Source organism: Paroedura picta, chromosome 6 (assembly GCF_049243985.1).
Source record: "Paroedura picta isolate Pp20150507F chromosome 6, Ppicta_v3.0, whole genome shotgun sequence".
Lineage (NCBI taxonomy): Eukaryota > Metazoa > Chordata > Lepidosauria > Squamata > Gekkonidae > Paroedura > Paroedura picta.
The window spans coordinates 100,623,959-100,640,947 of NC_135374.1; the positions used below are offsets into that span (position 1 = coordinate 100,623,959).

The 16,989-nt window shown below is 45.1% G+C and overlaps 1 protein-coding gene across 4 annotated transcripts in view; it reads left to right on the forward strand.

Annotated features, from left to right (window-relative positions):
- The window catches only part of NDFIP2 (Nedd4 family interacting protein 2), an 87,954-nt gene extending 72,216 nt beyond the window's left edge, over positions 1-15,738 (forward strand). For 3 of the 4 annotated variants that reach the window (XM_077343867.1, XM_077343869.1, XM_077343868.1), the window contains 4 exons: positions 4,847-4,971; positions 7,642-7,708; positions 11,531-11,636; positions 13,380-15,738. In XM_077343867.1, coding sequence (XP_077199982.1) covers positions 4,847-4,971; positions 7,642-7,708; positions 11,531-11,634 — 296 coding nt within the window. In that variant the 3' untranslated portion in view covers positions 11,635-11,636; positions 13,380-15,738. The remainder of the gene's footprint in view (positions 1-4,846; positions 4,972-7,641; positions 7,709-11,530; positions 11,637-13,379) is intronic. The other variant, XR_013232160.1, reaches the window with a different exon arrangement.
- Positions 15,739-16,989: the final 1,251 nt, after the last annotated feature.

Below are 16,989 nucleotides of genomic sequence, written 5' to 3' on the forward strand. Positions count from 1 at the left end.
CAATTTGTTGGAGTGCAGTGATGGGTGGCCAAGGTGAAGCGTCCTTCCGCGTCCCCCCCCCCAGTAGACGCCTGTTGCGATGACATCCTCTAGTTTGAATCTGCAGTAGTGAAATCACCGTCTTTCTGAAGCCCAAGAGGTTTTATTCCTTCATTTCCCAGTGGTTGAATCCGTGCTTGGACATGGATTGCAGAGTTGAAATGGAACTGGCTGTGATCCGTTTGTGATCTTCGGCTGCCACCTGGTGACAGATCTCTGTATTGCAGCAGCAGTTCAATGTTTGAGTCGTGGGGTGCAGAGAGCGTTTTGCGACTGTCCATGGTGGTACCTGAAATTGCCTGTAATTAATCTGAAATTTGATATAAAGTTATTTGGATTTGTTGTTTTAAGCCCTGAATATAACAGATATGCTATTGAAGTTTGTGTGTCTGTATGTATGTGAATAAGACAGAGGCCACTCTTGAAGTTGTAACAGATAGGAGGGTAGTTTCTTCTGGTCAGCACAGTAGCCTGTAACCCACCTGCCAGGCAGAGCCTACTAGCTGTGTGGTGATATTGCGAAGTGATTCATGATCCCTCTCTTTACTGGCCCTGACAACCGAAAAGAGAGGTTTATTGAGCCCCTAGCAGAGAATCTGGCGAGACTATGGTCATAGGTTCAATTTGAACAATCCAGGTATAAATAGTGAAATGCTGCTTGAAGAGGAAAATCAGCACAAAATAGCACTTAGAGCTGCTGAATTCTCCTATCAAAGTAGAAACTTAAGAGCAGAAAAAGTTGCCTCTTTTAGATGAAGGTTTGTGCATCTGCTTTACAGTGATAAAGAAAGCTTGCTGCTGTTTTCAGTAGTCAGCAGATTTTTCTGGTGGTGTTTTGTGCAAAGCTTGGATAGGTAGAAATGCAGGGAGAATAGCTCAGGTCAGCTGGCACCCTGATGAACTAGCCCTCTGTTGTTGGACCACGGTCAAACGGATTAAGTTCATAATTAACCTTTGGGAGACACGGTCATATTTACGTTGCTGACGTAAAGAGAGTCAGTTTAGTGTAATGGTTAGGAGTGCGGACTTCTAATCTGGCATGCCAGTTTCGATTCTGCGCTCCCCCACATGCAACCAGCTGGGTGACCTTGGGCTCGCCATGGCACTGATCAAGCTGTTCTGACCGAGCAGTAAGACCAGGGCTCTCTCAGCCTCAGGGTGTCTGTTGTGGGGAGAGGAAAGGGAAGGCCGCTTTGAGCCTCCTTCGGGTAGGGAAAAGCGGCATATAAGAACTAACTCTTCTTCTTCTTACGGAACATCAGGGGACCTCTTGAATCTGTGGGCGGGACTGAGTTATTAAACATCTGGAAGTTCGTGCCATTTAAAGTACAGAAGATAAGGAAGGATTTCTGTAAGTTTTCCTTCCAAGAACTGAAAAGCTTTTGAGACTAAAGATGAAGCAATAAACTTCTGGGAACATTAAAGAAATCCTGAAAACACTGAGCAGCCCTGTTACTAAGTTTGATTTTTCTAAGAGCCCATTAAAAGAGAGAGAGATGCTGACTAGTCAAAATAGCATGAAAGCTTATGAAACAATTGTGATCTCGGGCAGATTTTGAAATTATATTCATTCCTGCTCTTTAATGCCTGGCTGGTCTGAGTATGACAAAAAAAGGGGGGGAGAATTTATGAGGTACGAGTATTGTCTGTAGAATTGAGCTTTGCTTTGTGAGTCCATTGACACAGTGTGCACCGTTAGCTTCTTACTAGGTTGGACTAGATGACCCTGGATGTCCCTTCCAACTCCTTGATACTTTGATTCTACTTTTAACAGTCTTCTAAATATATTTATAAATATTAGTGCAGGGCTCAGTAGATTCCAGGCACCATGGCACCTAGGAATTTTATTAAGGTGTCTGGTCTTTTCAACAGTCTTTAGTTGTATGTACCTCTTGGTGATTCTCCATAGAGCAGTGGTTTATTTATTTTTATTCATTTATTTGATTTCTCAACCTTCCTATTACCGCGACCCTTTAATACAGTTCCTCATGTTGTGGTGACCCCTAAGTATAAAATTATGCAAGTGTTCTTTCACAGAAATTAACCATCACGAAAGTGACCAACGGCGTGAAGATCCATTGCTCATGATTGTATATTTCCCCCTAGGGTTTCTCAGCTCAGTTCTGCCTCTTGTCCCACCGTGCCGATCTTGCTCTTTTCCGCTGCTCTAGACCAGGGGTAGTCAAACTGTGGCCCTCCAGATGTCCATGGACTACAATTTCCAGGAGCCCCTGCCAGCGTTCACTGGCAGGGGTTCCTGGGAATTGTAGTCCATGGACATCTGGAGGGCCGCAGCTTGACTACCCTTGCTCTAGACAGGCAAACATTCTATCTCGATCTACCCCACAAGGCTGTTGTGTGGATGGCGCCCTCCCTGGCCAAGCTGCTTGCTCTGCCCGCAACTCCTGTGAAAGGGTCGTTCAACCCCCAAAGGGGTCCCGACCCCCAGGTTGAGCACTGTCCTAGAAGGACAAAAACTATTTAGGCACAGGATAAAGGTAAAGGTAAAGGTATCCCCTGTGCAAGCACCGAGTCATGTTTGACCCTTGGGGTGACGCCCTCTAGCGTTTTCATGGCAGACTCAATACGGGGTGGTTTGCCAGTGCCTTCCCCAGTCAAACCACCCCGTATTGAGTCTGCCATGAAAACGCTAGAGGGCGTCACCCCAAGGGTCAGACATGACACCCCAAGGGTCAGACATGACACCCCAAGGGTCAGACATGACTCGGTGCTTGCACAGGGGATACCTTTACCTTTAGGCACAGGATAGGAGTTAGCTTTATGATGTGATGACAAGCCTGGATTATGCTGCATGTATTTATGTGTGCCATTTCTTGGGCTGTGGCTTTATAAAAAAGGACAAGTAATTGTGACGAGTTTAGGATTAGGTTTTGTGACAGCAGTAATGAGAAAATACAGATATTAAAATGCAAACCCTGAAGGCTTAAGAATTGGTCTGGTTCCTAAATTTCTGGAGTGGCCTGTAAATACGCAAGAAAATTGGACAAGGCTTGTATTATTGCACATTAAAAAAATGTATATAGGTTTTTTTTTGTGTGTGTGTGTGTGCCTCTTATGGAAAAGCAATGCAGTGTTTTTTTAACTGGAGGTCACCAAACAATCCAGAGTACCTAGCTGTCTCCCTTATGAATATTCCCAAAGATGTAAAATAATTAACCCGGGTGTAAAATAAAATGATTGGGAGTTCTCAGAGCTGCAATGAAATCCCTGTTCCACCCTTGGAACATGGCTGGACTTGGTTGGTGATGGTACCATGGAATGGTCTCCTGAAATCCCACGCAAATCTGGTTACTTCAGACTGGTTAAACTGGATTGGGTTATGGTTCAGCAGAAATTCTCAATGAGTTTAATGGGACATTAAAGCATCAGCAGTAAAATGGGCATTTTATTAACTTGGTTAGGAATTAGTTACTTGTCATTTCTGTTTCTTTTTTCCTGGTAGCTCATTTGCCCTCTTCTTTACAGGCAGCAGGGTTTTTCTCCTGTGTTTCATAGCATTAGAGTGAGTTGATCCGGTATAAAGGACAGGAACTGGCTAAAATGAAGCGCTTTAAAATCCCATAATGTTAAAGTCACATGTTTCAGTCTCTCTGTGTTATTACCATCGAGGCTCAGAAGTGGGTCCCATCCCAAGCAGTTTGATAAATACGCTTCTGTTGACAGGACACTTCATTCATTGGGGTGATAAAAACTGTTTCATACGGGTGAGCCTAGGATGTGATACTCACAGTTAGCAAGCGATACGCTTGGCTGCGTGAATTACTCCACAGCGAGTGCTGAAAGTGAGAAATGGAATCCTATCCCTTTGGGTATTAAAACACTGTTTACCTTCCTTCCCTCTTCCACATGGGACTCTTGTTATGTGAGATGTTTGGAAGTAGCTGTGTCCTTAACAACAGGATCTTGATGCCCAGGCTGCCCCCCCCCCCCCATGTAGAATAAAATATTGGCCACACCAGAATTTTATCCACTGCGTGTACTTCAAAACTGTCTGCGAGACTTTGGATATCTCCCTCTTCTACTCTGAGGAACTGTGCCTGCACACGAAAGCTCACGCCTTGAATAAATCTTTGTTGGTCTTAAAGGTGGCATTGGACTCAAATTTTGTTGCCCCTCTTTGACTGCAGTTCAGCAATACTTTCCAAGGACCGTGATCTGCTCCACACCATAGTGATCGGTCCTTTCTAAGCAGCATCATGTTTCACGCCCATTGATGGGAAAACCTGACATATGGAAGACTTTTTTCCTCACATGCTAGTTTGAGAGTATCCTTACCATAAGTTCCTTTTAATATTTCTGAAAGGGCCATCTGGGCCCTGTCTGGGTGGTCCTGTCAGGGTGGTGTTCGGACCCTGTCCGGGACACCACAACTGCCGGTCCAGCCAGCTCTTCCACTCCAACGGGCCAATCCTGCTGGGCGTGTCCAGATTGGTCCGGCCCACCTCCATGCGGCCAGTGTGAGAAGGTTCCTGGCCAGTGAGGAGGGTGCTTTGACAGCTCGCGCCCTTCCCCGAGGCTCAGCCCGGCCACCAACAGCGAGCGCAGGCCAACCACCAGCTCTGGAGGTACGCGGCCGGCAGGAGGGGGGGCTTTGGCCCGCAACGTGGCGAGAGCCCTTTGCGGCCCAACCGGCACCTCCGGAGGTGGCCCACTGGCCTTCCAAGGCCCATTTTAAAAAATGGGCTTTTCTCATAGTCTGAAATAAAGTTGAGTATGTGCAATACATCTCCATCTTAACTGGAACCCGGCTAAGTCTTAATGAAAAATATCTTTCTCTTGTTTTCAGTGGCATTCATTTTCAACTGGATTGGGTTTTGCTTGTCATTCTGCATAACTAACACCATAGCAGGAAGATACGGTGCCATTTGTGGATTTGGGCTGTCCCTCATCAAATGGATTCTTATTGTTCGAGTGAGTAGTTTGGTGGTGGGTTTGGGGGGGGGGTTGGAACTTTGAGGTATATTTAGAATGAGTTTTTATAAAGTGTACATTGTATGTCCTTGAATTTAGGGGTGGTCTGGCCTTTAATTTTCCAGGAAAGTTCCCAGCAGGCTGTAGCAGTCAGGAGTTAGCCAAGCCACTTCTGTTGTGGTTATAGCACTATGGGATCTACATAAACTAGAGTCAGGATCTGGCAAGGGTGGTTGAGCCTACACCCATTGCTATCTTTGCCATAGCCTGGGGCTGAGCCAATGGGACCCTGCAACATCAGCCAATACCACAGAGGTTCTCTTGGCTTGACTTGACAAAGCTATCAACATCCCAGCTTTCTCCTGCTTGAAGGATTATTTCCTCTCTGGCATAGAATTGGCATGCAGGAGAGAGAAGTCTGATGGAGTTTAATACAAGAAAATAAGCATGCTCGGTTTTAAAAACAGCACTAGAGTCCTTCCTGTACAACTAAGAACTTAACTTCTTGCTTTGGTTATTTATGGCTACTTTGTTGTTGAGATACAGCATCACCTTAGGTATAATCTGACTTTTCCACAAGTAACTTAGTTTGCTTTCAGGAGAAGAAAAGCTACCTGTTGATTATCAGGCAGCCTTGTACATCCAAATGAGTAAAAAGCCAACCCCCCACCCCCACCCCAACATTTTCAGTCACCAGAAGGCTTGTAACAGACTTTCTATCCTGTATTGGTCAAGTCTTATTGGGGGTGGGAGGTGACGGACCAAAGGCTCTGTGTAAAATACGAGGCTGTTCGCCAGGCTTCACAGTTGGGCTTGACCTCTGTCAAGCAGAGAGTAGGAACGCAGAAGTGGCAGGCTGAGCACATCAGAAGGAAAGCTGGAGGAAGACGAAAGCAAGGCAAAAGAGCCCAAGAAGCTTAAAATGGACATTCTTGTCCATCAGGCTGGTGGAAGAAGCTGCGCTGGAAGCTTTTACGGGAGCCGTGCAATGATTAAAAGGGTTTGCTAAAATGATTATGAAATGGGTTAGGTGTTTGGTGCTGGCGTGCCCGGTTTTCAGGTGCAGTGCTCTCATCCCCACAGCTGTAGCTTCAAGGCAGTGTCCGGTTTGTGTCCTGTGGTCACAGAAGCCAAGCTTCTTGGGGAAGACAAGTGGTGCTGCCCAAAGATGAGAGGCAATCACATCACAAGAATATTGTACTCCTAGGCTGCAGAACAAAGTTTGGGTCCAGTGGCACTGCTGTTCGAAGTAGAAGCTTTCGTGTGCACGTGCACTTTGTCAGATACCGTGTGTGCATGCACACGACAGCTTATCACAGGACTAAATCTTGTCTGATCCTAAAGATGCCACTGGACTCAGACTTTGTCCTGCCGCTTCAGACCAAAATGGCTACCCACCTATCTCCTATGCTCCAGTAAGTAGAAATAGGAGATGAATGTTTTGTAGGGTGACCCATCTGTCATTAATAGGTACTAGCACAGCTACTCACTTGAATTAATAGGTAGTGATATCGAAAAATTTATTTTTTTGCAGATGTCATGAACTGCCAATTTTTTTTTTTAAGTCCCGTGAAATACTGTAAATCTCTAATGTGCAGACTTACCTAATCCTTTATCACCCGTGGCCCCTGCACTGTGTATTAATGTGAATGTAACTTGATGCGGTCCTTTCCCCCAGGCGTACCAGCTATTTGTTGGTGTAAAATAACTCGGAATTGACTGATGTGTTGAGCCAACCGTAGTGGCGTTAGAGAAGAAAACGAGGAAGTAGTTGGACCAGATAGCTAAGACCCACCCACCCCCTTTTGCAAAGTTGCAGCGAAGCTCTGTGGCTTTGGGAGCACAAGCCTGTATGTGTGCCGAGTTCCCGGAGACATTTTATTAGCCCCCTCTTTTATCAGTGAAGCATGCCGTCTGCAGTCTGCTCCAGGCAAGATACCTGTCTCCAAAACCCTCCCGCCCCTGCTCTCCAGCTGCCTGTTCCGATTCCCACATCACAGGGAGGACAAAAACCGTCTGCCATGGTCACTAACGGGGAACAACTGAATCAGCCCTTCAAGGTTCATTTGGTCCCGTTCAGCTCTCTGCTGGGAACTGAATGCAGGAGCATCTAGTTTGAAAATGAAAAGAGTTTAATGAATTGGGAGTCTTTATGGGACCGGGTATTCTTGGCAGCGATTATCAGTAGGGGGTATACAGAAGGTCAAAAGCTCTCCTTTTGTGGGGTCAGCCAAACATCCCCATCTGATAAGATTAAACTAATGTGACTTTTGGTGTTAATATCGGAAGCAGCAGGCTGCTGTAATGTGCTTGGGATGACAGCCTTTGGGGGTGGGGGGGGGAGAGAAACCCCCACCAGGGATTCTTTATAATGGTGAATGTCAGACAATTCTAATGAGTAAATGCCTCATGTGCTTTTCTTAGCAGGTTGGCTGAGACTTTATTTACTGAGGAAGCATAAAGAACAAAAATAAACCGGGCTTTTATTTTTCATTCTCATGCTTTCCAGAGTGCGTGTTTCCCAAAATGTGTCCGCTGTGCGTTCTTTTGTTTCACTCTATATTTTTGTATGGGCTTAAATGTATATTTGCTCTGTCGGTACTCTCAGATATAATCCAAAGTCTCCTAACACATTTTGATGCATTTTTCTTTCTCTCCCCTTCCCCCCAGTTCTCAGATTATTTTACTGGCTATTTCAATGGGCAGTACTGGCTTTGGTGGATATTTCTGGTACTTGGTAAGTCCTAGTTTGAAAATATTTCGGTTTTGGTATTAAGTTAGCTGAATGGCTGACTAGAACATGCTGAACTTGGGTTTAAAAAGGCTGAGCGAGGGTGAATTTCCACCTCAACAGTAAGTTCGTGTTGGCTGTGAAAGAAGCAATCAAGTAACAAACAAAAGGAGGGTTAATGCATCATTCCAAGTAATTTTGAAAAGAGGGGTTTGGTGGACTTAGCTGTGAGTCACCAGTGGTGTACCTGAAATCAGTTCTCTCAATCGAAAAACAGCAAGGGGTTCGAGTCTGTCCTAGAAAGCCCTGCAAAGATACTCTCAGTACTAAAAGAATTCTTCCATATTTTTCTTCTTCCAAAGTCTAAATCTTATTTCAGTTTTTCTCTCTCTGATATTCTAACCCTTTTTTTTTTTCATGGTCAGAAAAATACAGCTGTTTCTACACTTGCAGGCTTTATGAATTTTCCCCTACATCCTTGCTGTTTTTTGGTATTGTACTCATTGTATATGAAAGGCATCCCCACAGCAGCAACACTGAGATTTCGCCAGTATAAAGGCTTGGAGTTAAAAAGTGTAAGCCCGAATTTATGATTAAAAGTCATTTGCAGCAACACTCTTAGGCCAACCTTGAATGGTTCTGAATGCTGGCGTGTCCGTCACTTTGCATTCTCCTTAGAAATGCGCCATGCATTAATCCTCCTTCACTCTGGCAGAAGGAAGGGCTTTATGCTTACTGAACACAGTGCTTCTGTTCCCTCCGTGTTCTTTTGAAAAGCCTGTCTGCTGAGCCCACAGGCCTGGGGAATAGGCTTCTTCAGTGTGTTTGACTATCCATGTAGCTACAGCTTGGTTAGCTTGCTTGGTCAGCTGGGGGAATTCTACCTTGTGGGTAGGAATCCCATCCAGGTCTAGGGCTCTGATATTATTGATAGATGTTGTCCCAATCATTCTGCTGATTTTATTTTAAACAAATCATCTAGCCTGCCCCCAAGGCTACCTGTGGTAGTTCGCAAATTAATTAAAACAATGTGAACTGAGAGCAAAAGTAAACAGCAGCTTGCATTGTCAAAATGGCAGCAATATGTTTTTAAAAGCTGAAAAAGCAAATGTCCGTAGTTTGGGTAGCAGGACAGTAAAAGCAGAAAACAAAAGCAAACCCAGTGCAGTAGTTTTAAGAAACAGTTGGATGATTGATCACTCACCTTTTAAACTGATTGTTCAGGTAAATTGCCTGAAACCCATTTATTACCAATCACTTAATACAGATTCCCCTTCAGCTTTCTGCAGGAGACTGGGGACTTACCATTGGATGAACCAAGACTGTTCCTTAGCACTAGAAGGAAGGAAAGGCCATCATCAGTAATTTCTCCCCTGTTACATTAATGGGAGTGTGCCTTTAACTTTTAGCCCCATCAGTTAAAACTGGCCCCAGCCAATTAATCAAACTAAACCTCTATTTATTGATGTGTCAGTCAGAAGGATTAAAGCACTCACCCCTACTGAAGAAGGAGCTAAAGGTGGAAAGATCAAAGGCTGTACACTTAGGGTGTGAAGTACAAATGCAGTTTTTTGAGGGCACATAATTGCTAGTTGGCCGGAGGCCATCTAGAAGCGTGTCCATAAGACGTACTTTTTTTCTTCCAGTCAGAATGAAAAAATCTGTAACAGGATCCTGAGGTCTTTTCCTCACTCGTCACACTTGGATGATCTCTGTTTATTTGTCATTGGCCTATGAAAATGTCCCTCCTCTGTTTCAGATGAGAACCATTGGCGTTAGTAAAACAAAGAGTCCATAAGCTTTTGTGTGCATGCAGAGTTCTTCAGATTCGTATCTGTTGTTCTCGGTCTTAAAGGTGCCACTGGTGTAGAACTTAATTCTGTGGCTACCTGCCTGAATCTATCGGTAGTGGCTGAAAATGCTGTGAAGTCTCAGCTTCACAGCATAAGGCATGGATGGCCAAAAGGTGGTTTTCCAGATGTCCATGGACTACAATTCCCATGAGTCCCTACCAGTACATGCAGGGGCTCATGGGAATTGTAGTCTATGGACATCTAATGAGCCACAGTTTGGCCATCTCTGGCATAAGGTTTAAAGGCAGACAAAGGCAAACCACTGCTGTTTGTCTTAATGGGTGATATTACATAACTAACAAAGAGGAATGATAATATGGTTTCCCCAGGCCTTGCTTGCTGTAGGTATAATGCCCATCTTTATGCCCATCACAGTTCTGCTATGCATAAAGTTTCCTCCACAGTGACCTTATATAATCTTTCAGCCAGCTCTTTGTAAAACAATGAAGTAGCACCTTATATTTCAGGGTTGGGCCTCCCCTGAGAGTGAGGAAGTGAGGTGTATGTAGTTCATGCATAGTGAGAGTCTCGGGTCTTTGTGTTGGAATACACAAGGAAGTAAATCTCTACTCCCCCCACCATCTATAACAAAAATGGTTTCTGTGTCAAATGTATTTAGGTTGCTAGGAAAGGGGAATTCCCAAAGTGGGTGAGCTCAAAGGACTGTGAATGACACAGGCATAGCTGTCTGGCCCATATGTCTGCATAAATTTCTCGCCTGCAGAAATCTTCTAGTCTGTTTGCCCACTCTTTTGGGGCACAATGATGGCTACAGACGAGCTGGGCAAATGGCTGTTCACAAGTCCACAGACCCAGGTTGCGTATTTAGGAAACACGTGTTTCTCTGGAGAATCCAGGTATCAGTGGAGGGCAACTTCACCATACATGATTGGTGCATTGGCAGCCTGTCCTGTCTGGTGATGAGTTTTACAACTTTGGATTTCATAACCGGATTTTCTGGAAGTGTGGTGGACTTCTACTCTCCGCATGGCAAGATGATTATCAAGCAGTTGCACGTGCCCTTAGATCAGGGGTAGTCAAACTGTAGCCCTCCAGATGCCCATGGACTACAATTCCCATGAGCCCCTGCCAGCAAGCGCTGGCAGGAGCTCATGGGAATTGTAGTCCATTGACATCTGGAGGGCCGCAGTTTGACTACCCCTGCCTTAGATGATTGTTCAGTTGCTAAAATAGCTCCCTGAATCTGCCTTCTTTGTAACCAAGTAAATATAGAGCAAAATAAAATAATGCAGTTGTCAGATGCAGGGGGCAGTGTTAGTAGATTTCCATTTTGTGGAACACTATCCCCTCGTAAAGGGTAGACCTCATTTTGAGGTCTTTTTTAAGCCCGTGAGAGAGCAAAAACAGCTCCCCTCCCTTTAAAGCCATTGTTGTGACTTTAAAATGAGGCACTCTGCAGGAGGATCCCTGTCCTAACACCTCTGCCTCCCAGGAAGTGTTAAGCTAAAAAAGGCAGCTGGATTGTGATTGCACAGCAAAAGGTGATTTTACCCCCCCCCCCCCAAGGAGTGCTGTCCTTCCCGAGAATTTCACACATTCCCTAATGGCACATTGTTACATTTTGAGAAAACAAACCTTGTGAACATTTGGTGCAGCCCTGCCTTGGGATTTATCCAAAATCCTTTCCTAGAAGCTTCAAGGGTGTGATTGGTGGGTAGATCCTGTAGCAAAGGAAACTTCAGCTTTACCCAAATGGTGGCTATGCTTTTCTTTTTTTTCCCCCCATATTCTTTCTCCCTTCCTTCATCGAATGCATAATTTTCTTATGGTGTGTTGATGTGACTTTGACTAAATACTAGCTCTTCATCTGCATATGTGGAATACTAGATGGCTGGAGACTTACTGCCTTCTGATTCCAGACAGGTAACCAGGTAAGTCTGTTGCAGTAGAAACAATGCAGAATCTAATGGCAGATTCCAACAGATACATTTCGTATTGCATCTCTGCTTTTTAGGGCTCCTCCTATTCTTCCGAGGTTTTGTCAATTACCTGAAAGTCAGAAATATGTCTGAAAGTATGGCAGCCACTCATAGAACAAGATTTTTCTTCTTGTACTAGAGGTAAGCCAACTTGTGCCCTTTGCAGGGAACCCCTTGCAATGTTTCCCCAAGGAAAATGCTAGCCTTTAACCCACTGAAAGGACTTCAGAGACATCAGGGAAAATTGTGTTAATATTGTGCTCTGGATAATGAAATCACTTCTGAAAAGACCTGAGATCTCTGCAATCTGGGAGCAGGAGTTTTTTTCCTTTTAAAAATTACGTCTCTGGTTTTCGGATGTCACGGACAGTATTGACAATCAGGGGTGTGCGCTTCGGCTCGGTTCGGCCACCTCGGCGATTACTGCAGCCCGTGGCAGCCCATGTCACGGAGAGGAGGGGCGGCGGCGCACCAGTTGGCAGCCGCACGCAGGCACAGGGTTCTGCGCTGGCGTGCTGCCACCGCCCCTCTTCTCCACATTATGGCAATGGCCTCCTATGCACCGTTTCGGGCTTCGGTGATCGCCAAGGGGGCTGAACTGAGCTGAAGCGCAGAACCCTAAAATTTGACATGCATCGTTGTGAGGCTGTGCTTGGTGCACCTAGCAGGATAACGAGCTAATATTAAATTTAGATCCCCCCCCCTTCCCCGTCATGGGCTGTCCTTCACAAATAGACTCCTGCCTCCACCAGCCTAGCGAACAATATCTTCCCAAATGCTCTCCATTAATTTAGTAGTCACAAAGATTCTTGTGGAAAACTGAGTTTGTAGTATGTGTGACTTGCTTATTCCAGCTGTTGCAAGGGCATATAAGAGGGCCTGATTCTTCTACCAGAGATCACTAAACGTTACATTATTCCTGTAGGTTGCATTTCTGACCATTTAACAGTCAGGTTGAATCACCCGCTTTTCTTTCCGCAGCTGACAAGCTTCACCATCATGTTACTCCAGTGTGCCTATAAATAGTTCGTGAGAGTTGAACCAGGGGCTTTGCAGCTCAACTGGTGATATGCTAGTCCTTGTATGTATATCAAAGTATGATGCAAACATACATGGAAAAACCTGTTGCCTCCCCTGAGAATACCTTTACATGTAAACAGGTGTGCGGAAAAACCCACATTTAAAATGTTACTGCCTATTGTATCTGTTGGAATAGGCAAGATCAGTTTGCACGATTCAGAAGCATATGAAGAATATCCTAAAGAGGGTATTGGAAGAGGTATGGATTTAGCATAGTTGGAATAGGAACTTACTGATATTTTTTTCAATTACTCTCCTCCAGCGTCCTGATTGGTTCAATTGGAGACTTCCTGCTCCTTTGAGCACACTTCCTCCCTGCTTGTCTCCAGAACAGACAGAATGACTGAGGAACAGAACAGTTAGACAGGATTACTAGGACTCTGTCTCTCCTTTCTCTCTTTGCAAGGTCATTTCTCTCTTTACAATATAACTATTTTATTCCTTTAAGCAGCTTGGTGCTTTGCTCTTTTGCAAATTTAAACTCTGCCAGCAATATCAACCACTACTTTTTATTCAGGGGATGCTTATAGGAAGATAGCATAGTAGTTTGAGTGTCAGACTAGGATCTGGGAAATCTAGTTTCAGATCCCCACTCCGCTGTGGAGACTCACTCGGGCCCATCCCACACTTAGCCCAACCCGACCTCACAGGGTTGTTGTGCGGATAAAATGGATGTAAGCTCCTTTGAGCCCCCACCAGAAAGAAAGGAGAGAGATAAACAAAGTAAATAATCGTTCCATTGAGTTTACTACTGCTTGATACCAGTTGTGGGAAATGAACTAAAAGTTTGCTCTTTGCTTCTAGGCTGCATTGGCCAGGCATTCCTTTCTCATACCAATGTGAACTTCCAGCCAATCTGTAACCTTCCAAACGAATACGGAAAGATGACTACTAAATACAGAAGACAAAAATAACGAAGCCGGATCTTTTCAGCGCTTAGTGAATGGCAGGGGTGGTTTTACGCTTAAAAAGTGCCATTTCTGTTCATTCTAGTAAATATTTATATCAAGCCTTGCCTTTTGTCTTGCACATATGCCTATGTGCTAGTTAACGAGAACTTAAAAAAAAAGAATAAAATCCATGCATATAGTCTGCTAAGCCGTTGAATACAGCCGGACTTGACTAATCTGTGTTTGTATCGGAAAGATTTTTTAAAGTGGTAGCTCCCCTCCCTCCGCATCCCTTCCCCCCCCTTGCCCCCCAGTCAGTATGTACATACTGCCAACTCTGAAGTTTTGTTAAGGATAGATGGCATATATTGGACGGTTGTCGCAAAACTGCTCAGACTCCGCTAGCGAGTATGCAAGTGATACTTCTTATATGCACAGACAACTTGTATTGTCACGTAACTATTGGTTTTGATAAATGCACATCGGTAGGCATCCTCTGAGGACTGGCCCAGGTGTGCCAGTGCATTCCTTTTATGTCGATTCCATCGGTATGCATTTTCTTACATCAAGAAGTGGGCCGTATCCACAGTGGCTTCTTTGCCCGGTAGAAGCAGCATTCGCCGCTTCTCCACAGCCTCCATCTAAGTTCAGTCTCATGTGTTTAGAAGAAGTCGGTAGCTCAGTCTCATGCTGAGCGTAATCCTGTGATCACACACAGGTAGCCTTCTGCACAGAACCGTGAGGCCGAACCACAAGCCATAACATTGGACTCAGCCCTTGAATTCGCTATGAACATCCACGCAAGGTACTGGTTTCTATAAATCATGGCAAAACGCTAGCCGTTGCAGATATACGTAGGCTGATCTGTCCATGGCTCTTTTCAGTGAAGGCATCTAGTTTGTAAAAGCTCTGTAGACATCCTTGAGCCTAAAGCTGTAAGCGCCCAAACGTATTAAAAACGTGAACAGTAATATCGTCTGTCTGCATGAGTCCGACGAATGAATTTGGCTCCCATTCCTGTGGAACAACCCGAGTCCCCGTAGTCATTTGTTCTCATGTTCATCATCTCATTGGAAGGTCTAGCATGAAGAGTTGCTAGCCTGATCCTGCACTTTTCTAAGTAGGTGTATTTCTACCTTGCCCTTCCGTTATCCCTCCCCATCCTAGAAATGACTAGGTGTAGTTATAGTTCTAGAGTGTACATCAAGGGTAGTCAACCAGTGGTCCTCCAGATGTCCATGGACTACGTGTCCCATGAGCCCCTGCCAGCATTTGTTGGCAGGAGCTCATGGGATTTGTAGACCATGAACATCTGGAGGACCACAGGCTGACTACCCCTGGTGTACATGACCCAAGCACTTAAGCTGCACAGGCTTAAATTTTCGAGTAAAGTTGGCACGGGAAAGCCCTCTTGGTTCCTTTTGAAGGGAATGAAAGTTGCGTAAACCTGGTGGGTTGACAATGGAGCATCCATTTCCATCATTGCGATGATACGCAGAGACTCCCTGCCTCTTCATTTAATCAATTAAGGAGTATCCCAAATTGTTTTAACTGGTGCTTTCACCACGCTTCTTTGCCGGAATGCAACTGAGATCAGATATGTTCTAATAGGCGCGTTTTTGTGTGTCCGCCCTCCCCGAGGCTCTTGATAGCAACATATAAGCAATGCACTATTAATGGTATTTGCATAATAGTAATGACGTTCCTTCTGAGTAACCAAATACATCTGGGGCATCGTGGAGATGCAAGTATTCTCTTGCCTCGAGCACATGGCTGTCCTTCCCCAAACATCTCTGGGACTTCGCATTCTGGCGTGTGGGGAGATGTGATCGCTCAGACATCTGCCACAGCCGTCCTCTCAGTTGGTGCCAATCACCAGGGCACACTGCATTGGGGACGGGGCGTGGTGGGTGGGAGAAGAATGCACAGTCGCTCTGCTTTCTTTTAAATTTGAGCTCTTGCGTTTTTAATACTAACACATAGAGGAATTATACGTTGTCTCATTTAGTGCCGTACCCAATTTTTTGTATCTATTGTAATGCATAAGGTCGATGGTTTATATATTCTTAAATATTTCAGGAGTACTAAAAGATTGCTTAACACATTGAGAACCAATGCCCATTCCTGCTTTTTATGCAAACGAAATTCTCTGTTATGAGTTCCCATGTGTTTCCCCTCGGAATTCGTCAGTATTTTTTCTATGTTTTTTTCTTTTTCTTTTTTCTTCACGAGAGAAAGAGAGAGAAGTGAATAAAATTTTGTTTTTGAAGAAAGGCTCCTGTTTTTTTAATTGTAGGCTGGAGAAAACTGGGCTTACGCATTTACATCTTAGTTCCATTTCTGCCAACTATGCTTAAAAGATCTGGTGTTGTGGGAGCCTTCACGGTGGTGTTGAGGGAGCACGCACTACTGCACATGTATTTTGTTGAGATACCCACCTCCTCATTCGTGAGACTGCCTTAACAACAAACCAAGTTGCTCTGTATGGGTGCTGGATCTTGTTCTTCAAACGGCACTCTCCTTTTGCCTATTCCACTTCAGGTTCTAGTGCAACCCCCATCAGGAGGTCAAAAAGGACTAGAATGCAAGTCACACAAGCCAGGCTTTTTCCTGGATGAATGAGACTAATCTGTTCCACATAATATATTTCTGGTAAGGGCTGGGTGGAGGAGGAGTGTGTCTCATGGCCTGAGTGCCACCCAGCACATAACACCCATTCAGGGTTGCTGCCCCGCCCCTGAGTGCTTCCTCCTCCAACCGGCTTGCCTGTCTGTCCAACGGCCAGCCAATCGCCTTCTGTCCCCCACCCCTGACCACCCCCTCCTCCTCCCACTTCCCTCTGAGGCTTGGAGGCTGCAGATCCCTGCTGTGTGAGAGCTGCCCCTGCCGGTGAGTTCCCTAACAGCTGCCTGCAGCCTTTCCAGGTCCTGGGGGGAGGGAGAGGCCATCTATAGAGTTCTTCCGCTCCCCCCCCCTCCCAATCTAGTGCCTGTTGTATTCCTGAATGCAACAGGCTTGGTCCCTAGTACAATTAATAATTCCAAACAATCTTCAAACAAATTTACATGGCCCCTGCTCATCTCAGAAGAGAACCAAGCAAGTGATGATTAAGGTCAGCAGTGTCTGTGACGACTCTCTGTAGACGGTGTGTTGCTTTATAAAATGATGAGCCCGCTTAGGGCAGAGGTAGTCAACCTGTGGTCCTCCAGATGTTCATGGACTACAATTCCCGTGAGCCCCTGCCAGCAAATGCTGGCAGGGGCTCATGGAAATTGTAGTCCATGAACATCTGGTGGACCACAGGCTGACTACCCCTGCCTTAGGGTTTCCACAAAGTTATCCAGCTATCTTGGTTCCTGCCTTAAAACCGCGTGATGAAAAAGAAAGTTCCTCATCCTTCACCTCTGACTGCAAACCACCCATGGAAGTCAAGCCAACAGGACTCAGTTGTGTACACAAATCCTGTAGCCCTGCAGTTGTACAGTCTTCCTCAAAAGAAAAGAAGAGGTTCTTTTACTAAAATA